Source organism: Vombatus ursinus, unplaced genomic scaffold (genome assembly GCF_900497805.2).
Source record: "Vombatus ursinus unplaced genomic scaffold, bare-nosed wombat genome assembly UNPS02009770.1, whole genome shotgun sequence".
Classification (NCBI taxonomy): domain Eukaryota; kingdom Metazoa; phylum Chordata; class Mammalia; order Diprotodontia; family Vombatidae; genus Vombatus; species Vombatus ursinus.
Window position 1 is genome coordinate 11,264,672 of NW_020949548.1, and position 26,074 is coordinate 11,290,745.

At 35.0% G+C, this 26,074-nt stretch overlaps 1 protein-coding gene across 2 annotated transcripts in view; it reads right to left on the reverse strand.

Moving 5' to 3' along the window:
• Positions 1–26,074, reverse strand: part of USP47 (ubiquitin specific peptidase 47) — a 110,045-nt gene that overhangs the window by 39,736 nt on the left and 44,235 nt on the right. For both annotated transcript variants that reach the window (XM_027852591.1, XM_027852590.1), the window contains exons 3-9: positions 23,491–23,604; positions 22,243–22,381; positions 19,155–19,251; positions 12,941–13,086; positions 12,194–12,273; positions 8,602–8,751; positions 73–168 (exon numbers count right to left, since the gene is read on the reverse strand). In XM_027852591.1, the coding sequence (XP_027708392.1) occupies positions 73–168; positions 8,602–8,751; positions 12,194–12,273; positions 12,941–13,086; positions 19,155–19,251; positions 22,243–22,381; positions 23,491–23,604 (822 nt within the window). The remainder of the gene's footprint in view (positions 1–72; positions 169–8,601; positions 8,752–12,193; positions 12,274–12,940; positions 13,087–19,154; positions 19,252–22,242; positions 22,382–23,490; positions 23,605–26,074) is intronic.

Consider the following 26,074-nt stretch of genomic DNA (forward strand, 5'->3'; position numbering starts at 1 on the left):
AAGAAACCACTGTTGAATACTGAATGTTGTTTCAAGTAATCTATACCATCAAACTGAACAAGAGGTGTTTACCTTCCGTGCATCACACTTCTTCTTACACCGCTCACAAAAGTACTGATTGGGGCCATCCAGGATCTCTGGCTGTATAAATGCATGTAATGCTTCTTCCTAGTAAAAGAAATATATTCTTTTATGGTTGTTACTTTAAAGAAATATGTTAATGACTAGGGCCTGAACAGATATCACAATTACTAAAGATTTTTAAAAGTAGCATGGCCAGAAACTTAGAAACCTGAGAGGCACAAAGAAAAGTATTAGGAAATGATAAGAAAGGATAACTTTTCTACCTAGAGAAAAGTGGTCATGTACTGAGCTAGCATCGTATTTCATTCAGCATCAGAAATATCCACAAGGTCTCATCTGCTTTCCTATTTTAAAAAATGTCCCTGTTATTTTGCACATCACATTTAGTAATTTCTCTGGAATCAATTTTTGTATAACTCATCACACAATGTGGTACTTTGCTAACTTACCAATCGCAGTCCTCATTCCTTAAATTTTAAAAGGGTTCTGTCTTTCTCTTTCAAACACTAGTAACTCTTTCAGTATTCAGCTCATGCACAATAAATCCAGAAGAAATGGAGGTGTTTGGCTATATTTTATACATATATATGTATGTATGTATGTATATGTGTATATAGACAGACAGATACACATACACACACACCCAACCTCATTCTTCTTGGATAATCAAATACCTCAATGATGCATATTACCTATACAATGAGATCTCTAATGACAGACTTTCAGTACTAAATTCAGCCCTTTTCTCCATAACCGCATATACTAGTAAAAATTGAAACAATATCAGTTGTGTCCTATTTTTAATGCATGTGAGATATTTTAAAAACTTATTACAAAAGCTTCCATTATTTAAAACTTATTACAAGACTGCTTCTCAGGGAACAGAAGTAACAGATCTTCTTTTTTCAATTTTGCATGCTCAAGAAAAAAGCAGACCACTTTTGAATTAATTCTCAACACTAATAATTTTTCCAGTTTTCTAAAAGATACAGCCCATTTAATGCAAAAAGTGAGCTTGGCTTCATAATTTCTACCTGGTAGAGCTAGTAAGAGCTTAATAAATACTTTTATCTAATCTAATCTTAAAGTCCATCTGAAGTCATTTGTTCCCCAGTAGTATTAAAGCAGAAATATCAATGGACAAATGCATATTAATAAGATATCAATTTAAAGAAAATTGGGTCACTAATACAAACATGTTATCTTCAAAGTAATTTCGCTTGATATGGAAAAAGTTGTTCCTCAAAAGCAGAATAAAAGGGGTGTGGTCTGGCAGAATAGACTCACCAATTGCAAAATGGCTGGCACACAGCTTATAAGATTACTATCTAAATGTTGTTGTTTGATGGATCCCACTTTGGGAAGAGATCAAGGATATGAGAAGGTATTCAAAAGGCCTCCAAATTCATCCCTTCTCCCTCCATTTCTTTCTCAGAACACAGGGAAGCACTAAGAACAAATAACAAAACACATGTTTGCAGGTTTTTTTGTTTTGTTTTGTTTTTTTCAGCCCCTGCTTTTTCCCCACAATCAAGAGCTCGACTAATAGTCAGAAGAGACTTTTTTCAAATTATTTCCCCGAAAGCATTTTTCAAGATTGAAAAGAATGCCAAATTCTATATAAAAGACTACAGAAAGAAACAAAATTAGTTATCACTTAAATAAAGAAGAAAGATACTTCCCAGATTATTTACAAATAAGAAGGAGCTTTGGAAAGATGGTAGTCCTTCATTAGGGCTTACTGTTGACCAATGACAGCTATTGACCAATTGCATAAGGTGTCAAATTATTGCTTTCAAAACAGATTAACAAAATCTGAATATGCAAAACACTTGAATTTCTTCTAAAACTTTCTGCACGTGAAGCCTGCTCAACAGCAAGCCTGATACACTAAAAGTAGACTCCAGAGGTACTTAACTTGTATGAAGTACAAGGCATTTGCCCACTAGACTCTTCAAATCTTGCCTAAGTATTTTCTTAGCTATGGAAAACTATAAACATTGAGAAAGTAAAAGTTATAATGACTAGTAATGGTAATAGTAGTTCATGCTATTTTAGGCTATCATAAAGTATACTAGAGGCACTCATTCAACTTCTGTAAATTATCTAGTTTCCTATACTACATATTCTCCAACAAATATTACTAGATTAAGTTTAAACCAGAAACTTCTGGAAACAAGTAAAACCATTTAAAAGCTAGTCACATTACATAGTAAAAGTTTATATTCATTCATTCATTCATTCATCCATCCAACCAACAAATAAATGATGTAAATGATGGACAAAAGTGGTAATGTAAATTTATGTAGACTTAGTGTGATGTGCAAGTCAACAAAGGACCATACCAGAATATATTTTATGTATTAAAATAAAAGTGATGTCCCTATGGACTGTCAAATACTGAATGAAATATTATGAACAATGTTTCGCTATTATCATTAAGGATTTCACTGCTTACCAAAGGCCTAGAGTAATTAATTGCTTTGTTCAACTTCACAAAAATCATGTGCTAAGCTTCTGACAAAGTTTTACATTGATACATATCACTATTTTTGATCACTTTCTTCTCTTTTGGCAGAAAAAGTAGCACTGTACCATAGGACTTTTTCCCTCATAATGTTTGTAGAATGAGCCAAGAATACCAGCATCTTTATGGAATCAGGTATTCTCAAAGCCCAGTAAGAAGTCGGGGAGAAATGTACAGTTAGAATCTCCATATTTTCCCATCCACAGAAAAGAGAGCATTGTCTATCCCTACTTCTTAATAGGAAAAAAAGACACAAATATAGGTAAGTGATTTGTCCAAAGCAGATCATCTTCTCTGAATATTACTATCCTAGATATTTACTATTACTCAGTGTGTAGGGTAAATGTTTTATTATTCAACTTACTTGAAATTATCATTTTATTTTTTGACAGAAAAAATATAAATAGCAATAAATCTATATGGATAATTTTTCCAATTAAAAAAAAAAAAGCAGAATTCAACATGAATCATTTTACCAGCTGGTCTTGGGACAAATTATAGTTTTAGATAAAGTCATATTTTTTTAAGTCACATTGTTATAACATGTTATCTTTGAATGTTACCTTTCTAATTAACCAACCAGCAAATTTATTAAGCACCAATTATGTATCAGGCACTATACTATCTACTAGAGGCAGAAAAAAAAAAATAGTTCCTGCCATCAAGGAGCTTATATTTTATAAAAGATAACATGTACACATATAATTATATAAAAATAAGTACAATTTTATTTTGGGGGAGAGGCACTAGCAGCTGAGGGTAACAGCAATTATCATGTTGGATATGGGATTTCAGTTGAGCTTTGAGGGAAAGAAGAATGAGAAAAGTCAGAGGTAAGGAAGGACAGTATTCAAAAGACATAGATTTGTCTTCCAGGTAGAGTTTCCACATGGCTTTGTGCTGAGAAATCTACTCTCTTCACTGGCCTTCAATGACTAGGAGCAAAAAAAAAAGCACACTTTTACAAGGAGACTAGTTAAGCTTGGTGATACATTTGTAGAAAAAAGTTGTTTTTTTTTTAAGCAAAGTTCTCTGTTAGGGAGGGCTAATTTGAAACCATGGCCTCATCAATACCACTGTCTAACCAACTGAACCAATCGTCTAATCACATGTAAATGAATAAATGGACCACTATATTTAGGGGATGGCTTGTGTCAATTTTTATACCCTCCACAATACCTAGCAGTGTTAAGCTCACAGGCACTAATTTCCTGTCTTATCAAATCTCCATTGAAAAAAATGTAGAACATATAAAGGAACACAAGTTAATTTAGGGATGAAAAATCTCACTTTCTTGTTGTTGTTGTTGTTGTTTTTTAACAATGCTATAGAGCAATCTGATTATATAACAGTAAAATGTAAGCTCCTTGAGAATAAGGACTGTTTTATTTTATTTTTACGTCAGAATCCTCACTGTCTACCACAGTGCCTAAAGAATCTTTACTACTTCAAGGATTCATAATTCAATTGATGCTGATAGTCACTCCACTGACAAAGATCACAAATGCTCTGCAACTCAGCAGATGATCTTCAAGAGTAACTGGTTTTCTCTGAAGTGGCTAGCCTGATTCTTGGGCAAACAGATAGCCCATCTCTGGGCTCATACTTAAAGTCTTTCCAGCTTGGTCAAACCTGTCAGTTTATGATAAATTGGCCTGGCTTTTAAGAACACAGGGTCACCTCCAGACAGGGTTTAAACATAAAAGATTTTAATGGATAGTCTTGCACACAGTAAACACTTAATGGTTGTTGAATTGAATTTGTTGAATCCACAAAGATTAAATTTAACTTGATTTAGATATATTTGCTGTGTTAAATTAAGTTTCAATCCCATGTCAAGCACTTTCTAAATTATAACCATTAAACAGCCAATTCTGTCACACTGGATTTTGTTTCTTAATTTGTAGCAAGATACTCTTACAATTAAAAATAATAAAAAATCTAATCTTTCAGGTTTTATATATGCCATTCAATTTAATTACTATTGCCTAATAATTGTAATTAATTGTTTGAATTTGTTTATAAGCAAATATGGATGGATATTAAATTATAATTTTGTCATAATTATTAAAGCCATAATTTTGTTAAAAAGATAGGCTCAACTGTAAACAGGAAAAAGTGTAATTTGAAGTGAATTTAGTACCTACACTATAATGTCTGGCAGCTGCAGTTGAGTGACAAATTTTTATTTCTATAATCGTTTTACTATATAGTTTATTATGATTAAATATATTTTATACAGCTAATTGATATTTGTTTTTGTTAGTTTATACTGATGAAATACACAAAAAATAAGTGAAAGGAAACACTGTCTAATCTAATAATCCTTCTACCATTTCACTTCTTTAAAATCTTTAAAATCAATCATATCAGAGGAAAAATATTAGAATATTCTTGGAAAAATCTGCTAAATTAATTGCCTCAGTGTTTCAAAGAAAAAGTAACCTAGAACAAGAAAATGTTTTTAAGAAAAAAATTACATAAATGTGACAGCTGGAACACCAGAAAAAAAAAATTTCATTAAGAGTTTTGAAATAATACTTGCTTTGAGATTTTTTTATTTTAACAAGTTAACTAATGCCATGATAACACTGAAAGAGAATGAAGACTTGAAGATATTATACTGATAAATTAGGGGAATGCCAAATCAATTTACATTTTAACCTTCAATTTACATTCAGGTGGAGGACTTCTGAAGTGAATTACTTAGAATTTTGTGGTGTCAGGGAAGTTGAAATAAACCTTATATTTATGTCAAAACCTGAAATGCCTTGTACGGTCAAGTTATTTTAAATATCTATGAATTTAAATGATATAAGTCATATTCTGCTATAAAAAGATACATGTGATAAGGAAAGTGGATAAACACATAATAAAACAAATGCACAAATTCCACTAATGAAGCCAGGAAACTAAATGAGATTGCATAGTATAATTCAAATTGAAGGTAGAAATTATTTTTAATATTTTAAAGAGAGTTTTATAATACTCTGCAAAACATCTTTAATCTACATTTAAGAAACTGCATTCTTAAATGTGCATAATACTGGAACAGCACACAATGGCAAGCAGTGATATAACCCTAACTTCAGATACTATGTAATGAGAACTCATGCTGATTCAAAACACTACATTCTAGTTTCAACTTCATAAAACAATGGGAAATCACTTACCTCTAACTAGAGTTCTCTGAAGGTAGTATCCTCCTTAGAACCCCTATCTTGGGTGGTTTCGCCTGCTGCAATTTCCCTCAGGAGATACTAGCAAAGTCTAGTAAGTTTCAGGTTCCCTTCCGCAAGCCCTATTAGCGCATGTGTGTAAACCTGCTTACATACTGCTTCATAGCTGTGATTTCCAATTCCCAATGAACTACCACCACCACTGCCACCATCACCGCCACCACCGCCACCACCACCACCACCATCATCTGTGGATCAATGAAGGATACTACCTTCAGAGAATGCCACTTAGAAACAGGTGGTTTTTCCCTTCTCCAAAAGCAAGTATCCTCCATATCTCTCCACTGTTGAAGTCTACAGAGCTAAAAGAATATCTACTAAGAAGGCAAACAAGCAGGATAACTAATTGGTAAAACCAAAAGACATTGCCAAGCTATCTTACTTATCAACATAAAGTTCAACTCTGCAAATGTCCAAAGGCAAAATAGTAAGATGGTTTTACCAAATCCCAATAAATCCAAAATAAAAGGGAACATGAAAAATGGTTTCATAAAAACCAGAAGGATATTATTTAGTAGAGAAACTGGAGAACATAGTCTTGATTGCTTGCACTGAACTATTTTGGAACTACCTTCCACATTGTGGCTTATTTTACTAGGAAATAACAACAACAATAAAGCATACAGCTCTGAAGTTCTTCAACAAAAATTTTATATATATATTTATGTATGTGTATGTGTGTATGTATGTATGTATGTATGTATAGCTACACAATCAATAGATTTTTAGTACTTCAGTTATGTGAAATGGCTAAACATCAGAGTTTCAAATAGTAGTTTATAAAGCACCCTGATGTTCTCTTCTACTTGTAAGTCAGTGATAAATAGGGGGAGGTCTCCCCTCAACCACTTACGCCAGAATAATAGTTCCTAACTTCCTGCTAACTCACATCCTGGTATCCACACATGGGTAATCAGCAGACTGGAATTAACAACAGAAATATTGCCTTGTACCCTACTTAAATGATAACCTGGACTAGTCTAAGGGAAGGGGAATAGCACTGGATGGGCAGTGCTGGTAATCTGTCAACTTCATCTGTGGAAGATACTAATTTTATACTCAAATCATAACTACCCCTAGGGCAAAAAACCCTCAAACACCCTTACAGGTGATCTGAAGGTTCAGGTACAATCAAACCCTGGGTAAAGGCTATAAAATAAAATCTGTACTGGGTCTGAATTCTATGTGAAGGTGGAATGCAATGGATTCTCATCCCCCATACACACTAGGAATATTTATTTCATAGGCTACAAGCAAAAATTGAGATCAGCTACCTTTGATTACATTGATCTTGTTATTGTTTGTATTACACATTCCGGTAATTAATCACAGAAATTTTTTTCCTGTTATTTTTCATCTGTACCTTGTATCCCATTGAAGAAGCTTGTAATACCATCAGAGATACAAGATATTATTTGATTTTTGTGTGGCCCTCAGCGCCACAGAACTAGATACTTAGGTGCTCAATAAATACTAGAAATATATTTAAATGTAGTCAATGAATGTCATATAAATCCTTAAGATATTAGTCCTATTCTAGAAGTCACTGCTTCCTTTTTTGCACAGTATATTTTACTTGGAAATTCAAATTTATGCTTTCAAACCACACCTTTTTTTTAAAAGAAAAATTTATTTCACATCTATTCCTAATCACTTTAAGTGAAAGGGTAATCCCTACAATAACAATAAATTTGAAGTAAAATTGAGCTAAAGATGAACCATACATTTAGCTTTTCTTTCTAAATAACTTTAATTTTACTAGAACTATTCTAAGGGAAATTTGCTAAATTAAAAAAAATAGATTCTTTAATAAACATACACATTTTTGGATAATCCTCAAATCACAGCTGCTCCTGTAGCCTGCAACAACAGAAAATATTTACAGAGCTAGATACCACTGGCAAGCAGGCTACTATCAAATACAGACAATGCTTCTGACACAAACTATAAGCCAGGTCTAATTTTCTGAGTGGGCTTCCAAATAGGTAATATGTGTGCAAATGTGGAACAGAAGTAAGTAAATCTTCAAACCTCCTTAACAACCATGTCCCTTCCCCCCTAAATTTAACTAATCCTTCTCTGGCCCTTTACTTTGGAAGAGGTAGTAAAAACCAGTGGGTTAAGAAAAATTAAGTAGCTACTAGGGATAGATAGGAAAAAGAATTAGGCTAGAATCTCCAAATTAGAAAAGTAATACCTGATTATCAAGCTGATGAGAACTTTGCCTTTAAGAAAGAAAATCAAGTGTATGATCACATTTCCCATTTTTGTACATGCATAATCTATGATTTTCATTTAAATTAAGTTTCAAAAACAGAGTATATGTTTTGTAAAGATTTAGCCAGTCTCTAAAAGCAAAAAATGTGCAATTTTCAAGTTTCTAAGTCCCACTCCCCATCTCCCCCTGCAAACAAATTACCTTTCGGCACAGAAAGGGCTCATCAAAAAAGCACTTATAAATTGGATTATTAAAATTGAAAAGGACAATGAAACCAATCTTATGTCTTACTGGAATGAATAAAACCCTTAGCCATGAGGCAGTACATTGGCATTTCTTTTCCTTTATATACATGCACTATTAGGACTCACTGAAGGGTCAAAATCTTTTAGATCTTGCTAGCTTAACTGCAGAATGACTAACAACCCAAGAGGGAGTATCTAGGATGATACTTACCTTAAAATAAATTATACCCATGTGCTATTATGTATTCTGTGTATGGATACACAAGCAGTCAGCTGAAAGGTACACACCACACTAGCAAATGCCTGGCTGGAACCATAAGGCCGGATGACCAATGGAATGTCAAGATACGTGTCGATTCTCCAGCCCTCGTAACCACATTCCAGACACCTCACGTAGTCCTTCAGCTTCCCTTGATAGAGTTCATTTATAAGATCAGCCTAAAAGAAGAATATTTTTATCTTTAAAAATGTTCACTGAAAATTATTGTAACAATATGTGACATCAGAGGAACATTCACCATCTTTATAAAGAGCTTCTAAGAAAAACTTAATTTTCTTATTAAAAAGTAAAGTCCTGGAAATCTTCAAAACTTTATCATTTATCCAAAATCCTATGGGTCACAGCTAAAATATATTTGTATTTATTATCAGTATGAAAGAGTAATACTATTTTAAAGAGTCAATATGAACTAAATGTAGAAAGTTCCCTTTTAAATCAGCCTATCAAAAATATATAAACCTATTAAATAAATTGAAATGAAACCACATTATCCAAATAGCACATTCTAAGAATTACTTTCCATCACAACTAAAAGGCATGCCATGATTATGCCAATGGAGATCAGAGTCATAATTATGTTAAAAAATGAAATATTACTATTCATCTCTCAATCTCCATACTTATTTTATAAAAACCATACCACTTACTGCATGGTACAAGCAAAGATTAAAACATTCCATAATAAACATAATACACATGTAAGGCAATTATAAAGAGCACAATTATGTAATTTTCTAACTAATTTAAAAGCTGTTAAAACATTCTATGAAAGTTTTCTTAAAGTATCCTCATTTAAAAGAAAGCTATTTTCCTCAAGCGTGATTTGTCCACTGGTGAGCTTTGTGCCTTTTGATTATTGTACACTGAATTTTAGAACAACCCTCTGGGGAAAGGATTTGAAGAAATCATCTGTGGAAGCTCTTTCTAGTTCCCCCATCTGGTTTCCTGCCCCCTCTCAAAATAAGAGTGCCCTGTTGTTCTTAACTGAAATGATGGCACTAGGAAAGGAAGTCAGAATGAAATTTTAGATCTACTAATATATTTTTCCCTTGATTTCTCAAGCAAAACTTGTTAGCACGTACACTGATAAGTAAGTAAAAGGCAATTCATGGGTAAATATTTTTAAAGGGCCCTATCATTGGGTAAGCAAAACCAAGCATCGATATAGTCAATGTCCTTTTCCACATAAATATTCCTAGAATTTATGCTATCCACTCTCTCCCCTCCATGTCCCTCTAGGAACCCAGTAAAATCACTCTACTATAGTGACTGACCATTGAAATGGTCAAGCAGGTAAGAAGTACTTGGTGAGTGCCTAATGTTTCTCTGTGTATTAGTGCACTATAAGCTCCCTGGTGCAGGTACTATGCCTGCCTAGAAGAAGGAACACTGGCCTTACTATTAGGAGGTCCTGCTTTTAATTCCTTGATCTGAGACTTACAAGCTATGTGACCAGATGGGCAAATCACTTAGTCTCTCTGAAATTCAGTTTCTATAGCTGTAAAATGTAAAATCTCGTGGGACTGATGTGAAAAAGTCTTTCTGAATCTGAAAGCATCATATAAAGATAATTTATTCTTGCTAACACCTAAGATCCATTAAAATTCGGCTTTACTCTACTTACTAGTTTTACTTTTAACAACTGGGATTAAATTTGTTCTGCTCACTTCTACAGGGTAAAACTAGGCCCAGTGAAGAAAAGCTTCAGAGAGGCTTAATGTTAGGCAAAACTTCCTAAACCATTACAATTTTCTTTTTATTTATTAATTTATGCATCATTGCAATCTTCAAAAAAGTAGAATGGGCTGCCTAGGGAAGAGATAGATTCCCTTCTTGGGAAGTAAGAGGAATGCCACACTGGAGGTCTACAAGGGAAAGCTGGATGACCACTTGTCAGGGATGTTGCAGAGGAAAATCCTGTTTAGTTTGTCAGAATAGATAATATCTTAAATTCTCTTCTAACTCTGAGATTTTATGAAATTCGGTATTTCAGCCAAGTCCACTGTCTACCTCCTGCCCCTTAAGCATACCATATTAAGTTCCAAATTGAAAACTCTGTCCGTGCTATCTCACTTCCCATACTCCCCCCGACATAGTCATCCCCACCCCACCCCCACCCCATGTGCCTTTTCCTCTCATTAAGACCAAGCTTAGTCTCTACGTCTTCTATGAGGCCTTCTCTGACCAAGCACTTACTGATATTCCTCTTCTTCTCCGAAACTTACAACAATCACTTTGCTAAATCCATTTGGCACTTAACTGTACACTGTCTTTCACTGTTAAAGTAAATGTTATATATACACACACACACATATGTATATATATATAGGTGTGTGTGTATATATGTATGTTATATATGTATGTATATGTATCTTATCTACCTTAAACTCCTATAGGGCAACTCCATAGATTAAATTTTTGTTTTGTTTCTGGTATCCCTGTTAATTGCCAGGCACAGTACTAATCATTTATTTGCTACATTTATTGGGAAGCTATTTTTCTTATATGCAAGGCCCTGCGGGAGACAAACATCAATCACATCTCAAATTTCTATGCTGTTTTAAGTTTTAGAAAGTGCTTTCCTCACAACAACCCTGGGAGGTAGGAAGTGAAATATTATTGTCCCTATTTTACAGATAAAAAAACCTAAGGCTTAGAGATTCCATGACTTGCCCTCAGTCACAGAGTTAAGTGTTAGAGCTGATACTCAAAACCAGGTCCAGTGCTCTTTCCACTAAAACATGGTGCCTCCCCCAAAATACTTACACTCTACTTTTTCCACTTTCTACATGCAATATATAAAACAAAAGGGTTTGGACTAAATGACAACTAAGATTCCCTTTGGGCTCTAAAATTCAGGATGTAATTCTAGCTGTCTTCCATGCCTGGAATGCATTCCCTCCTTACCTCTCCCTCACAGAGTCCCTAGCTTTCTTTGAAATACAACCCAAATGCCATCTTCTTTCTGTTAGCCAGTCAGCTAATTAATATGTATTAAGCACCTATATGCAAGGTATTGTGTTAAGCACTAGGGGATACAAAGAAAGGTAAAACACAGTCCTTGCTCACAGTCAAACAGAGGAGACAAACAGGCTACTGACAGGAGAAAATCAATAGAGGGAGAAGATCTTAGCATTAAGGGGGACTGGGAAAGGGAAAGTAGGATTCCACCAACTGCCAATGCCCTCCTTCCCTAATTACCTTATATCAAACTACTTTGTATCTAGTTAGATTAATTCACTTCATATTTGTGCTCATTGTCTCCCCCACTAGAATGTTAGCTCCTTGGGTAGAAGGCATGTTTTATTCCTTGTTCTTGGATCCCAAGCACCTAGCATAGCACCTGGCATATAGCAGGTGCTTAATAAATGCTTATTGATCGATAAGTGTATTTTGAATACTATAAATGATGGAATAAAAAATTCAGTAAGTACTATAAAATGTAATATTCAAAATGAAGAACAAACTTATTAATTCAATGACTAAATGAAAGCTCCTACTAATGTTTTTATATAAAGACAATAAGCCAAAAATCACTTTCTAGGTAATATTTGACCCCAAAAGGATTACCAGCACTCCCAAGTTTAAAATCTAAGTCACCTGCTCTGTTTGCTTCCACTTCTGTTCCAACGCATCAAACATGACTCTACAAAGTTCTTGTACATCATGCTGTTGCCAAGCTGTCACAAAAAGAAACTTAAGCTTATTAAAAAGACAATATTAATTTACATATATTTTATATGTAAGTTAATACATTTTACAAATAGAAGCCATGACCAAGTAAGTGTAAAAATGCTCAGGCTGACAAAAACATTTTCTTTCGGGTACTTTTACATTTTTAAATGAGCTTTCTGAATTGACAGAGAGCACAAAATACTAAAATACACTTCAAGGGGACGTGTGATTCCCCTTCTGTGAGTATTCCCTTCACTCATGCAGATCACCATGTCCCACCCTCCTGCCATCCTCCCCCACCCAGTCAAGACTATCTCCATAAGTTATTACCCCTCCTTGCCCCACTGCCTCCCACACCACCTGGTGGCCAACGTTCTGGTGAGGTGCTTCTCCAGACCCCCCCAGACTGGTTCTCAGACTACAGACATTTTCCAGGATCTGCTGATATATTCTTCAAGAACCCAGGGTCACCACCATGTCTTAGTGAAACACTAGACAAAGACTCTAGTGAAAGACTAAGATGTAAAAGAAATATAATTAACCTAAATTTTAATATAAAGCTTTGTACATTTCCAAGGGCTATTAGTAAGACTGAGCCAAGCAACTATTATTTCCTACAATACTGACTGTAATTTACAACAAAGAAGTACAATTCACAAGAGAACTAATTACCCTCACTACTATCCCATCCGAAGCTCCTTGTAACATCAGTTGTTTCAATTGCTCTCTTTTTGCTGGTTTGTAATAAAACAAAGAGTCTCTGAAGCTGGTATGGAATGCTTGTCACGGGATCTTCTTCAGATTCCTCAAACTCCCACCTATAAAAGTGAGATATTTGAATAATATTTTTAAATTATTCAATAAGCACACTGGCACTAATATCAATAAAACCTAAAAAATAATTTTAGAGAAACTTTACATTCTCGCATGCTCATGATTTCTCACCAAAACTTGAGTCCCAGATTCCCAAACTCCTAACCTAATGAAGATCTCCATTTGCAATCCTGAAGATTCAATATGCCTCAAAATGAATTTTTCCACCCCATTTCATTGAGTGGCACCACTATTATTTGAGCTATCTTGGCCAGAAACCTTGGCGCTATCTTTTATTCTACCCATTGCTTCACCCTTGAACATATCTGACCTATCACTTCTATGAAGCCACCTCTTTAGTTTATCCCCAAAGGCACCCTGCCCCACCCGCAGTAATTTGAGCCTCTTCTAAATACTCATACTCTAAACACTCATTTTAATACTTCTTCAAGGTACTTAAATCCACTTTAGTCCTTTAGGGTAAAAGAAATAATTTGGGTTATCCCTTCCACAAAGCCAGTATCTTATCCAAGATTAATCTCTTCCACAGCATCCTAAAGTTTGCTGGTACACAGTGGTAAGTCCTATTGCTTGTTTTTTCAGAATGACCAATCATCTCTTCCTCTTAATTCCCATGACCACCACTTCAGTGGAGGCTTTCCTCAACTCTTATCTGGATTATTATGATAGCTTCCTAACTAGTCTAACTTCTTTCATGCTCTCCCTCTCTTAAAATAAAAATTATATATTGCTGCAAAATTTTCCTTTAGTAATACTTTGGTCACATCACTTCCCTGTCATGATGAAAAAAATTAATCTTTAATAGATGCCCATTGCCTGTGACAACAAGGAAAAAAATTTCTGCCTTATATTCAATGCTATGCCTCAGTCTATTGCCACTCCATCTATAAAATCACACACAAATAAACAAATACTTAAGTGTCTACTGAGAGCAATGTGATAGGTGTTGAGAGAAGTTATGACTAGGCAGTACCTGCCCTCAGGAAGTTTACAAGATAATAGACGGAGAAAATGCTAACATACTAGCTATAATACAGACTATTTAAGGATAACTGCTTTACAAAGCTACATAATAAAGTGTTATCCAAGACCTGGCAAAGTCACAGCTGATCAGGAGGATGGGGAAAGGCTTCCTGAAGGAGCATTTGAGGTGTGATTTAAAGGACTGGAAAGAATTCAAGACACCAAAGGCAAAGAAGGTGGGAAAGGTATAAGGTAATGGTGTTTTCAAACTCAAATAGAAACAGATTCCTTTGGGTCACGTATTGACTCAGAAAATACAAATTAACATTATCTACATTATATTATATTTAAATTTTTAAATTTATTTTGTTAAACATTTGAGGTTCCCTCCACCACCTTCTCCCCCAACTCCTTTAGTCTGATGCCTCTGATTTAGGAAACAGTCTGAGCACTCATACCTATGAGGATCAAATAAGAGCTGGCATGTGTTCAAGGGACAGAGTTATTAATTTGGCTGGTATATAGATCACATAGTAATATGAGATAAGTTTGGAAAGACAGGGTTGGGCCAAGTTATGGAGGACCTTGAATGCCAGGCAGAGAGTTAAAAACTACTTAATAGGCAACACAGAGCAAGATTTTTTGAGTAAAGAAATTATTTGAACAGATTGTTATCCTGGCAACAGTATAAAGCATAACGTGAAACGGAGACAATTAAGAAAGAACTGCGTGAAGCTGACATACTCGTGGCAATGAGGGACTGTCCTTGGGTAGGAAGAGTAAGATCATAGGGAACAGGTAGGGTTGAAGAGATAATTCAGAAGAAGAACAGAATCTAGTAACTGAATTGCCATGAAAGGCAAGGGAGAAGGAAAGTCAAGGGTAAGCCTGTGGTTTTAAACATGGGTGACTAGGTGAATGACAATGCTTCAAGACTACTATTGGAAATAAAAATCTGTGCTCAAGCCAAGGTGATATCCTAATTCCATTCCCCACCCCTTAAAAACATGATGCTTATTCTACTTCTTCAACTTTCTTTATAACTTCCCTTGTTAGGGATGTTCTCTCTTCTGTTTTTCCAAACACTTTCAGTGGATAGAGGGCTGGACCTGGAGCCAGGAATACCCAATCTATCCTCAGAAGACATTTACCAGCTGGGTAAGTCACTTAACCTGTGTTTGCCTCAGTTTCCTCATATGTACAACAGGGATAATGGCAAACCCTTCCCAGGGTTGTTCTGATGATCAAATGAGATAATATTTAAGAAGTGATTTGCAAACCTTCAAGTGATATATACATGCTAGCTATTATTACTGTCACTGTTGTTAAATGTACTTTGAAAACCAGCATGTCAGTTTGGACCATTACTTTCATCTTACCATTATAACTAAGCTATATGACTATAGGTATATTGTTTTATTTTTCTTTCATCTCTACCACAACCTCTAGTACATACATTCATAGTTGGTACATAATAAATGCATAGTAAATGAAAGATATGAAGCTAGGTCACAAGATGATGCCAATTTTCTAATTTAAACAAACTTAAAAATCAAGCACCAGAAAAATGTTTATGTACTCAATGTGGAGTTAATACAAACTATCTTGTTTTAAAACATCTTACTAGCAAAAAAAAATGTACATTTAAGTTCTCATCCCTATACAGTTCTTGTTTTTAAAAAACTGACACATTTTATTTAGACAATAGATACTTCCCAATGAACTCTCTTACAAATTACAATTCTCCCCAAACTAGTTGGCCTTTAACTTTGACAATTATGTTCCTAGCATGTTTCTAACCAAAGTCTTTTGCCTCTCTATGATTTCATATACACTGCTGTAATCAACTCTCTAAGACTGTAAGGTGCAGAGAAGGTGCCAACCTGACCTGAACCAGACAGCTTCTAATCCCAATGACATCAAAGGCCCAGTCTACTCCTATTAATTAGTCAATCAAGCTTTTAAGTGCCTACTATGTGCCAGGCACTGCATTAGGGTACAAGGAATAGAAGTACAAAGATCGAAACAGTATACTCTCTCAGGGAGCTTACATCCTAACAGAGGAGATAGGAAGGACACATATAAGTATACAAAGAATAAGTATAAAGAGAATAAATACAAAATAATTGACAAGGTAGTTGGGGAGGGAGACCACTAGCAGTGAGGGACATGTGAAAAGGTTTCATATAGAGGATGACACTTGAGCTGCATCTTAAAGAGCAGTACTTCACAGGATAGAGGCGAGGAGGGAGTGTTCAGGAACGAAGGATGGTCAGCGAAAAGGCATGGAGACAGAATGAATGAAATGTTGTCCTGAAGAACAGAGCTGAATCAGAATGTGCAAGAGGGCCTATGATGTCCAAGAAGACTGAAAATATAGATGAAGGCAAGGTAATGAAAGGCTTTAAAAGATAAACAAAAGAATTTGTAACTGATCCGAGATGCCGGAAAACTCACTTTGGCAGCTCTGTAGAAGATGGATTCAAGTGAAGACTTGAGGGAAGTAGACCAATTCTAATAATAAAAGCAAGAGAAGATGAGGGGCTGAAGTAAGGTGATGACTTTGAGTAGAGAGAAAAGTTCAGATATAAGAGAAGTCAGATGTGAGAGATGTTAGGGACATAGAAATGGCAAGATTTTGTGACTAGATATATGGGGGTGAAGGAGAATGAGGTGTCAAAGAAAGTGTTGAGATTATGAACCTGGGAAACTAGAAGAATGTTGGTGCTTTCCAAAGAAACGGGGAAATTTTGAAGAGCCACAAGTTTAGGGGAGAACGAGAATTCTTTTTTTGGATTTGTTGTTTTAGATTGGTTACTTGGGTGAGTCTCAGCAACATCCAATTTGAAATGTCCAAGAGTCAGTTAGTGATAGAGGACTGAGGCTCAGAAAAGAGAATGGGGCTAGATTTATATTTCTGAGTCACTGATACACAGATAATTAAAGTTAAGGAAACTGATTAGGTCACCAAGTGTAAAGATAGGAAAGAACAGGGACCCTTGAACAGAATCTTGGGAAATGCCCACAGTTGGGAGTATGATATACATTATGAACCAAGAGAGTAGGAAAGAATGGTTAGATAAGGTAAACTAGGAGAAAGTAGCATCCAGAGAAGAGATTGACAGTCAATAGTGTCAAATGCAGCAGATAGGCAGGGAAGGATAAGGCCTAAAAAAAAAAAAAAAAAAAAAAAAAAATCAGATTTGGCCATTAACAGATCGATGGAAAGGTAACTGGAGAGAGTAGCTTTAGTCAAATGATGAAGCTGAAAGCCAGATTGCAAAGGACTGAAAAGTGACAGAAGAAGGAAGCACTAAGCATTAAGTGTAGAAAGCTTTTTCTAGGAGTCTGGCTAAGAAAAGGAGGTATGATCGGGAATGACAGTTTGAGGAAATGATAGAATCCAGTGAAGGCTTTTTAAAAGACAGATGAAGTTTGGTAAAATCCCTAGTAATTGTGGATAGTGTTCCTAGAGATACATCTTATAAGAAATGGAGTTAATGTATGTCTGGCTTTAGGAAACATAATATATAGAATATGAACTTAAAACAGATTAGAGTATAATTATTTACGTTACAAAAGGATATTTTGCTTAAAATTAGTTATGGCAGGGTTTCTACAAAAAGTAAGTCCCTTTAGTGTTATTATTCAATATGTTGTCTGAGAGACAAACAGGGCCCAACTGATCAAAGAACAGGACCTGAAATTTTTAGGAAAAAAAAAAATCTAATTAAATTAGCTAGCACATAGAACTAATAGTTTGGAAGGACCCAACCACCTGCCTCCTGTTACTATGACTATGTAACTAGCCTGGCCTCATGCTAGTACAATAAAACAAATAAGGGAAGGAGGGGGAGAGAAAGGAGAGGGAATAAACTTTTATATAGTGCTTCTACTTGCCAATCACTATGCTAAGCACTTTTACAACATTTCATTTGACTATCCCAACAACCCTGTAAGGTAGTAATGTTATTGTCTGAGACTGTAGTTGAACTCAGGTCTTCCTGATCTCAGGTCCAGCACTCTTAACCACTGAGTCACCTAACTGCTTTGTAATTTAAGCTAAAGTCAGTTAACAATATAATTAAATTCATGAAACCTATTACTGAAAAAACTGTTATATATCTACTGGGTGAAGCAAGTATACCTCAATACAACTTCAATACTTTAAAGACAGAGTTCACCCCTGTGTATACCACCTCTACTGATACAGATCAGATGCAGATGTTGTAGGCAAAAACTCGAATCACCTGGACAGCAATTATCTGGTGGCTATGCTCTTTAGACCGGTCCTCGGACATACATACTCAGAGCTTCACTGGTATCACCTTTAAGAATTCAGTTATTTCCACTCTATGATATTAAACTTTTGTCAGAGTAAGACTTCAGTAGAGGACACCATGTGTTAATTAAAATTGAAAACCTGATTTTTAAAATTCTATGTTTAATTAGAAGTCCTTTAAAGATGACTAAGGAAAGGAGAATTGTTTAATATATTCAGATTCTCTCAAAATGTAGTTTCCAAATTTAACTTATGAAGTAGCTGTGACATGAAAATTAAGCTAGAAACTAATAAATATTGGGTTCACATAGATTTAAATAACACTTTAGTTTAAATGTAAATATATTTCTAAATCTGTTCCATATCGAGAATATTAACTTTTGAGATAGCCCCATTCAATTACTTCTCTCTTTAATCTTTTAGACTCTTACCTAGTATCTAGGAAAGCATGTCTGAGAAATTTCCAGTTTTTAGAGACAGATGAAAGCCAGTATAGTGTTAGATGAAAGAGTACTGGATTGGTAGTCAGAAGACTTGGGTTCAAAAGCCAGGTTACACACTCATTCACTGTTATGATCATGAACACAGTCACTTAACCTGTGTAGGTCCTAGTTTCCACTTCTACAAAATGCAAACAATAATATTTGCACACCTACTTGTCGGAGCTGCTCAGAAGAAAGCACTACATAAGCCTTAAAGCAACATAGTGTGAGTTATTTAAAATGCGAGAAAGTAAACGGGATTTAGTTGTCAAAACACCTTAAAGTTTTATGCCAATTACCTTTTTAAGTTACTTTAAATACTTACTTATACAATGCATTCCTGAATTCAGGAGTCATGAAAAGTGTTTGCAAAAGGCTGTTCAAATAGCAAGTCATAGCTTGATTTACTAATCCCACATATCCTTTAAAAAAGAAAATACAAACATATAACATGAACCAACATTTAAAAGGAAAAATCAATAAGGAGAGGACAATACATTTAAGCACTTGTAAAGCAGTAATTATTTACTCAGAATAAAAGTAAAAGTAAGAGGTTAATATTACTTAATTTGTAACTATAACAATTACTCTGGATCTTATTCAGGTACCTATTTTTACCTAGGTTTCCATAAAATTCTGATCTCTGGCTATAAACTCCCCAACATGTCAGATTTCTTCATGTTATAAGTAATAGCATATAATATAGTACATATTTATTAGGTATCTCAAAGGGATGTAAAAAAAGGTTTTAATAGTAATGAAATTTGAACTTTTTTGCTGATATGAAAACAACTCCCTTAAAATTTAGATTAAAGATATTACATAGATTAAAAAAAATTCATTTGTAGCACTATATTAGTAAGCACAGCCCTATCTTTTCTAAATGGCATATAGATAACTAAATTAATTAAGCAAGAGTCACATGATTTCTCTGGGCTTCAGTTTCTTTTCATTTGTAATATAAGTGATTTGAAATAGACAGTCCCTAAGGTCCCTTCTGGCTTTAATGGCTTTTAAGATGGAGTCTATAAGAAGAGTTTCAAAAAAATATTGAGCAAAGTTGCAATCACTGACATTAAGTAAAAAGTCTTCTAAGGTAACTACTTTGTAAAAGTAAGTAGTCATTTGGATGTATAAGTTCCGGTGTTTCTGTTTTAAAATCACCTTACACTTAAACTTCACATAAAGATCCTTAAAAGAAAAACAAAAATAGGGGACAGCTAGGTGGCACAGTGGATAGAGCACCAGCCCTGAAGTCAGGAGGACCTGAGTTCAAATGTGGCCTCAGACCAAACATCTGACATTTACTTAGCTGTGTCACCCTGGGCAAGTCACTTAACCCCAATTACCCCCCCCAAAATAAATAATTAATTGGGGCAGCTAGGTGGGGCAATGGATAGAGCACGGCCCTGAAGTCAGGAGGACCTGAGTTCAAATCCGGTCTCAGACCAAATACTTAACACTTACTAGCTGTATGACCCTGGGCAAGTCACTTAACCCCAACTGCCTTAAAAAAAAAAACCAAAAAAACCAAAAACATAAAAAAACTATAACTTTAATAAAATATCTTCCAGAATACTAGTATGTGATGGGATGAGGTAAAGAGACAAAGAAAGTATTTTAAAGAGGGCAACAGGGGAACGTCCCATGCTTTAGGCACTGAAGACATCAGAGAGAAGGTAGCTGGATGAAACAGGACTTCTATCGAATATTTAAGAATCCTAACAGTCCAGTAATGAGGAAACTTCAGTATATGAACTGATCTGTTTCACTACCTCAAATGACAGATCACCATGTAGTATATTTTGTTGTGGATTTTGTTTTATTGAGGAAAGAGAGAGTTCTTTCAAAGAATAGCTGTTTCAAGTGATTCTTGTTATCAAATGCCATTAAATTTTAAGAATTTTTCCATAAACTGAATCAATAAGATAAATAGGATAACTCAGAAGCCTAGAGAATTCTTTCAAATTTCAATTATTATTGAGTATAATATAATGTATAATTATTTAATTATATATTATTAATATAATTATTAATCAGAGTAAAAATAAAATAATAAAATAACACAACAAAACAGTAACTGCCACTACAAATTATTTTTTAAATTGCAATGTCTGTTTTGTTTAAAATTAGCTTCATAAATGATTCAATTCCTGAATGAAAGAATGCAAATAAAATAAGCAGACTAGGCTGAAAAATACGTAGGAAAAAGAATCAAATACAAAACAGAAGGGAATTTTTAAAAAGTGAAATGGTTCACTTCACTATGACTGGATTAAATTCCAAGAGAGTTTAAGTCCAGTCAAAGTCCTATGACCTCCAAAAGAGAGGACAGTAATGCTTACAAATGCATTCCAATATTAGTGGAAATCAAAGAAATTAGTGGAAATCATGGAAATTCCTCTCCAACCAATTACAAGGGAGCTAATTCTCAAACCCTAAGAATACTTTCAAAGTAAGACAATTTAAAACAGGAATGTTTTCTTTTTTAAAAAGTGTTCAATATTTTTGGTTCTAGTTACTTTTGAAGAGGAGGTGGGGAAGAGTCACGATAGGACAGAAAGAGAAAGTGAAAGGGGGTGGGGTGTGTCATAGAATGTTGTAACAGAAAAAGCAATGGACTCAGAATTGCAGTCCAAGGGACTTTGGCTTTGGCCAAAGGAGTCTTTACCAGCTGTGTGCTGACTCAAACAGTGAACTGCTGCAAATAGAGCTCGGGTTGGGAGCTCCAGTGTGCCTCTTGCCCCAACGTCCTGCCCTCTCAGATGCCCTAAGCACAAAGTGAGTGCCTACTGAGGGTGCCATTTATTCCTCTTCCCTTTTCTCAGCTGCCACCATTCATCAATGCCTGCCCCACTCCCACCCCTCATCCTCAGATGCTCGTATTCTATTTGCCTTCATCCTCCTTCTATCCCAAATTTCATCATTAATTTTTCCTGTATTCCAAGGTAACAATTAGCTAATGTGAAAAATTCTTTCTAATAATCAAAGAAGGCTAAGGAATTCCGAAAGAGTATTTTTCTCTAGTCTCTGGCTTGATGTGCACATCTGAACAAGGGCCTCTGTAGGCAAAGTGTTATTTGAATTTTATGCTGCATTATATTAACATATAAATTAACTGTATACTAGGCAAAAAGTTGGTACAAATATTTTTTTTCTGGCAAATATGTTGCAATATAACTTCTTGAAGAGTTGTATTATAAGATTATTACCCAAAATGCTTCTCCCTGAAATAGCTAACATTTTCAGTTCGAAGCTCAGCTTTGCCATTAACTATCTTGGGCAAGACAGAATTTCTCTAGGTTTCAATCTCTTCATCTATAAAAGGAATAGATTAAACTCGATAAAATCTAAGGTCACTCCAAGTAAAAGTATAATCTTCTGATAAAAATGAATTAATATGAAAGTCTTACCTGTTTCTGATTTGTTCAAGATAGAAGAATATGAGTAGCTTTGACTGACATAATCACTGGTGGAGCCTACAGAGCCTTCTCTTGGCAGGGGGCCTATAAACCTATCTTGCACACTGTCATCTGCTGTACTGGTGTCCTCCTAAAAGCCAACATAATAAATATTTAATGAACAAATTTAACTGAGGCAATTAAAAAACCACACAAAACTAGAAAAGTATATAAAATGTTGTTAATCACTATAGTTTACAGAAGGACTTTAAAGGAGGTAAATAAAATAATTACCTGACTTTTTAGATTTAGGTCAAATCTATGATATATTTAAATTCCATTTCTTAAGTATATTTTATAGTACATAATAAATGTGAACAGTACTTTGATTTTCATTTCATAGGCTCTGGCGCGCTGAGGCCACAGAGGAGGTATAAGTAATCCTGGCTTCTTGAAGGCTGTGCCACTGAAGCACCGGGTCTGCCAGATCCTACCAAGACACAACGGTGTCAAACATGGATCAAGTGATGGGCTCTGGGTTAAGTCTAGCAAGGTTCGTTACCAGGTTGGTTGCAGGATCTTAAATACAATTATTTTGGCCAAAGCGATTTGTGAAGATTACCAACAAAGTTAAAGATGGAGTTTGAGCTGCATCAAGAGAAGTACTAATGCTAGTAACATTACATATCACTTAAATATATGCTAGTAGTTCATGCTTTGATGATATATTGGTTATATCATCTATATGACATATCTATGATTTTTTTAGGGTCCCAGGATCAAATACTTAGAATTAGGTATTTTAGTGGTTACACAATTCAACTCCCTCATTTTACAGATGAGGAAACAGGCTCAGTGACTTGCCCAAGGTCATAAAGGTATGAGAGTGGGAGAGCCAGCATGCAATCCCAGGTCCTCTGGTTTCAAATTCAGCATTCTTCCCAGTATGCCATGCTGCTTCTATTATGAAAATTTATTTGGTCAAGAACAGGAACTCTCAACACTATTCAATTATAATCAGAACTATTTATGATACAGTCTCTGAGGAAAAAATGTGGCCAAAAGGAGATACTGATACAAAAAGCTAACAAGTTTTTTTTAGGAATTGTTAACCCTACCCTCAACCTACCTAAAACAATTTATAACAAGCCAAAATCAAACAGAGAAAAGCATCCAAGTATTCACAGAAACCACTAAATGGATTTCTGGGAGCTTGGCTAGATAGCTACGAAATAGGACATGCAGGTTACGTAGCTTTACCGATACTATCTGAGGCTGTTCACCATCTTTATCTGTCAAATGCAGAAAGTTTTTCTTCCCAGGTTCAAAGTTAGTATCAAGAAGAGATTTTTCACTGGTGTGATCCAAGGGAGCCTAAAGAACATAAAATAAAATCTTAAAATTATCAAAAAAAATTTCAATTACAGCAATAAATCATTATGATTACCACATAAATAGACAATGTCTCTACTAGATTTGAAAACAGGCTCTTCTGAATCCTGTTCAGTAAAATTCTTTTTATCCAGGCTTGGTATTAACTATCTATGCACCCACACAGTGAGGTGGTTAGGCACCCTTTACTTCATGGGCCAGCAACTATCCTAGGCAAAAGAAAGAAACTGGATTAGATGATTTCTAAGGACTTCTTCCAGCTTAAAATCGATTACATGATTTACACTATCAATATTGGGAGATTTTAATGAAACAGCTCCTAAGAAAAATTACTTTGGTCATGCTATTTTATAGACTAGATGAAGGAAAGGCAAAAATGTTGAGAAACAAATGCTAAGTCTCAGACAAGAAAATCTAATTATAATTGTTCTTTTGCTTTCCAAAATATGTACAAGACAGTACTCATCTGGACTCCATCAAAAGGAACTAAACATAATTTTGAACAACTGAGAGCACAAAATAAAATTTAGACACAATATTTTCTGTATAAGAAATTCACTATATAAGTGTTTAAAAAAAATAGGTCATGAAATGTGATATGTGGGTTAAAATAAAGCAATACCAAGTTTTCTCCTCAATTCCTGCTTTGTGGGGGTGAGGGTATGGAAAAACTTTCTGAAGATATATAAAGTGGATAGTTCTCCAAAGGCCAGGCTAATTAACATTAAGCAGTGTCTGGATATGAAATCAAATACCCTGGATTCAAGATTCAGTTTGGTGCTGGACTTGGAGTCAGGACAGATCTGGGTTCAAGTACTATACCAGACACTTATTAGTGTAAAGCATTATAGTATTATTAGAAACCTGGTAGTTATTTAGTAGCTGTGTGACCAGGAGCAAGGATGTCATCTAAGCAGTTTTCTCATCTGTAAAATGAGATATAAACTTGATGATCTCATTCGGCTTTCATACTTTGTGACCATAATACCTTCATTATCTACCTCACAGGATTATTGTGAGGATTAAATGAGATAACAAATGTAACAGACTGTTTAGTACCATATAAATGAGAGCTATTCTCGTGTTTTCCTTTCTTCTCTTCTCCATACTCTTAATTTCCAACTATAATGGTTACTAGAAGATCTCAGAAAGGTGGTAATTCCTTTCAAGCTAGCCAACTCTTTTACATCCAAGTTCAGATTGAACTCCCTTATTTCCCTGGGCTCCTAGAAAGGCACGATTCTTTTCTGTCTGGGTCGCAGGTTCACTCACTTAGCCTCAAGTCAATACTGGCCCCTCAAAAGTCACCTGAAGGTCTGACTCCCTGGGGCTCTCCTGGACTATGCTCAGGAAACATCTCATTTTAATCAGTATCTCCCTCTGATTGTCTTCTTCTCTATCCTTTCTATCCTATCCTTTCTTTGCATTTGGTACTATTCCAAGTTGATTCTCTCAGCCCCTATATTCTCAGTTTGCTCATTCTAGATTCTAACTACTTTTGAACTCACAGTTCCTCTAAAAACTTTCAAACTAAGCTCCCCTCCCACCAACCTTGGCCTACTTGAATTGCAGAGAGCTCATGAGGACGTATCAGCATTTAAAAACTTTATTAAACCCACATGTCCTGTCACTATTCTTTCTTTCCCTCTGAATAAATGCATACTTAAAACTTCACTTTTACATTGTATTCCTGTGCACCAATCTATGGTACACATCCCAGCCAACCCATCGGTTTGCTGTAGTAAATAACTTATCAGGTAAACCTACTCAACACTACCTGTGAATTTTCTTTAAATATTTCTACCAGACTAGGCTTTGTGAACCCATTTGTGTACTGCAAGCATGACAGAAAAAAATAATGGAAAAACAAACAAACAGAAAAAAATACTGGCATGTAACACAAACACATTAGTTGGGGTAACTGGGGAAAAGGTGTTTCGTTTCCAAAGAAATAAAAAGGGGTTTAATTCTCCTGTTTTTAAATTTAAAATGAGGAAAATAAAACTAGATTTAGGTTAAAATAAAAAAAAGACTCACTTTTATATAACTTTTTAAGATGTAAAAGATACTTTACTAACAATATTATATGTCCCGTGGAGACTATCAAATTATTATTCCCATTTAAGTATACTTCAGTTCTCTACTACAGTGTGGCCAGCTAAGGCTGAAGATATTCAGGAAAAAGAGAAGACAAAGCAAACAAAGACATTCCAGCACACTCCCATTTAAAACTCTTCTGTGACACTGAAATTCTGTTTTAAAACATTATGAAGGGAAAAATAAAGCTTGGCTTCTTTAAGAATAGGAAAACCAAGCTGTAAAAGCCTCAGAAGCTGCTGGACTTAAAGTAAAATTATAAAAAAAATTTGGGAGTCAACCATCTACTGGTGATATCTGAATGGGGGAGAAAGGATGAGGAGAAGGTATCTCAAGACAGCATCTTGAGGAACAT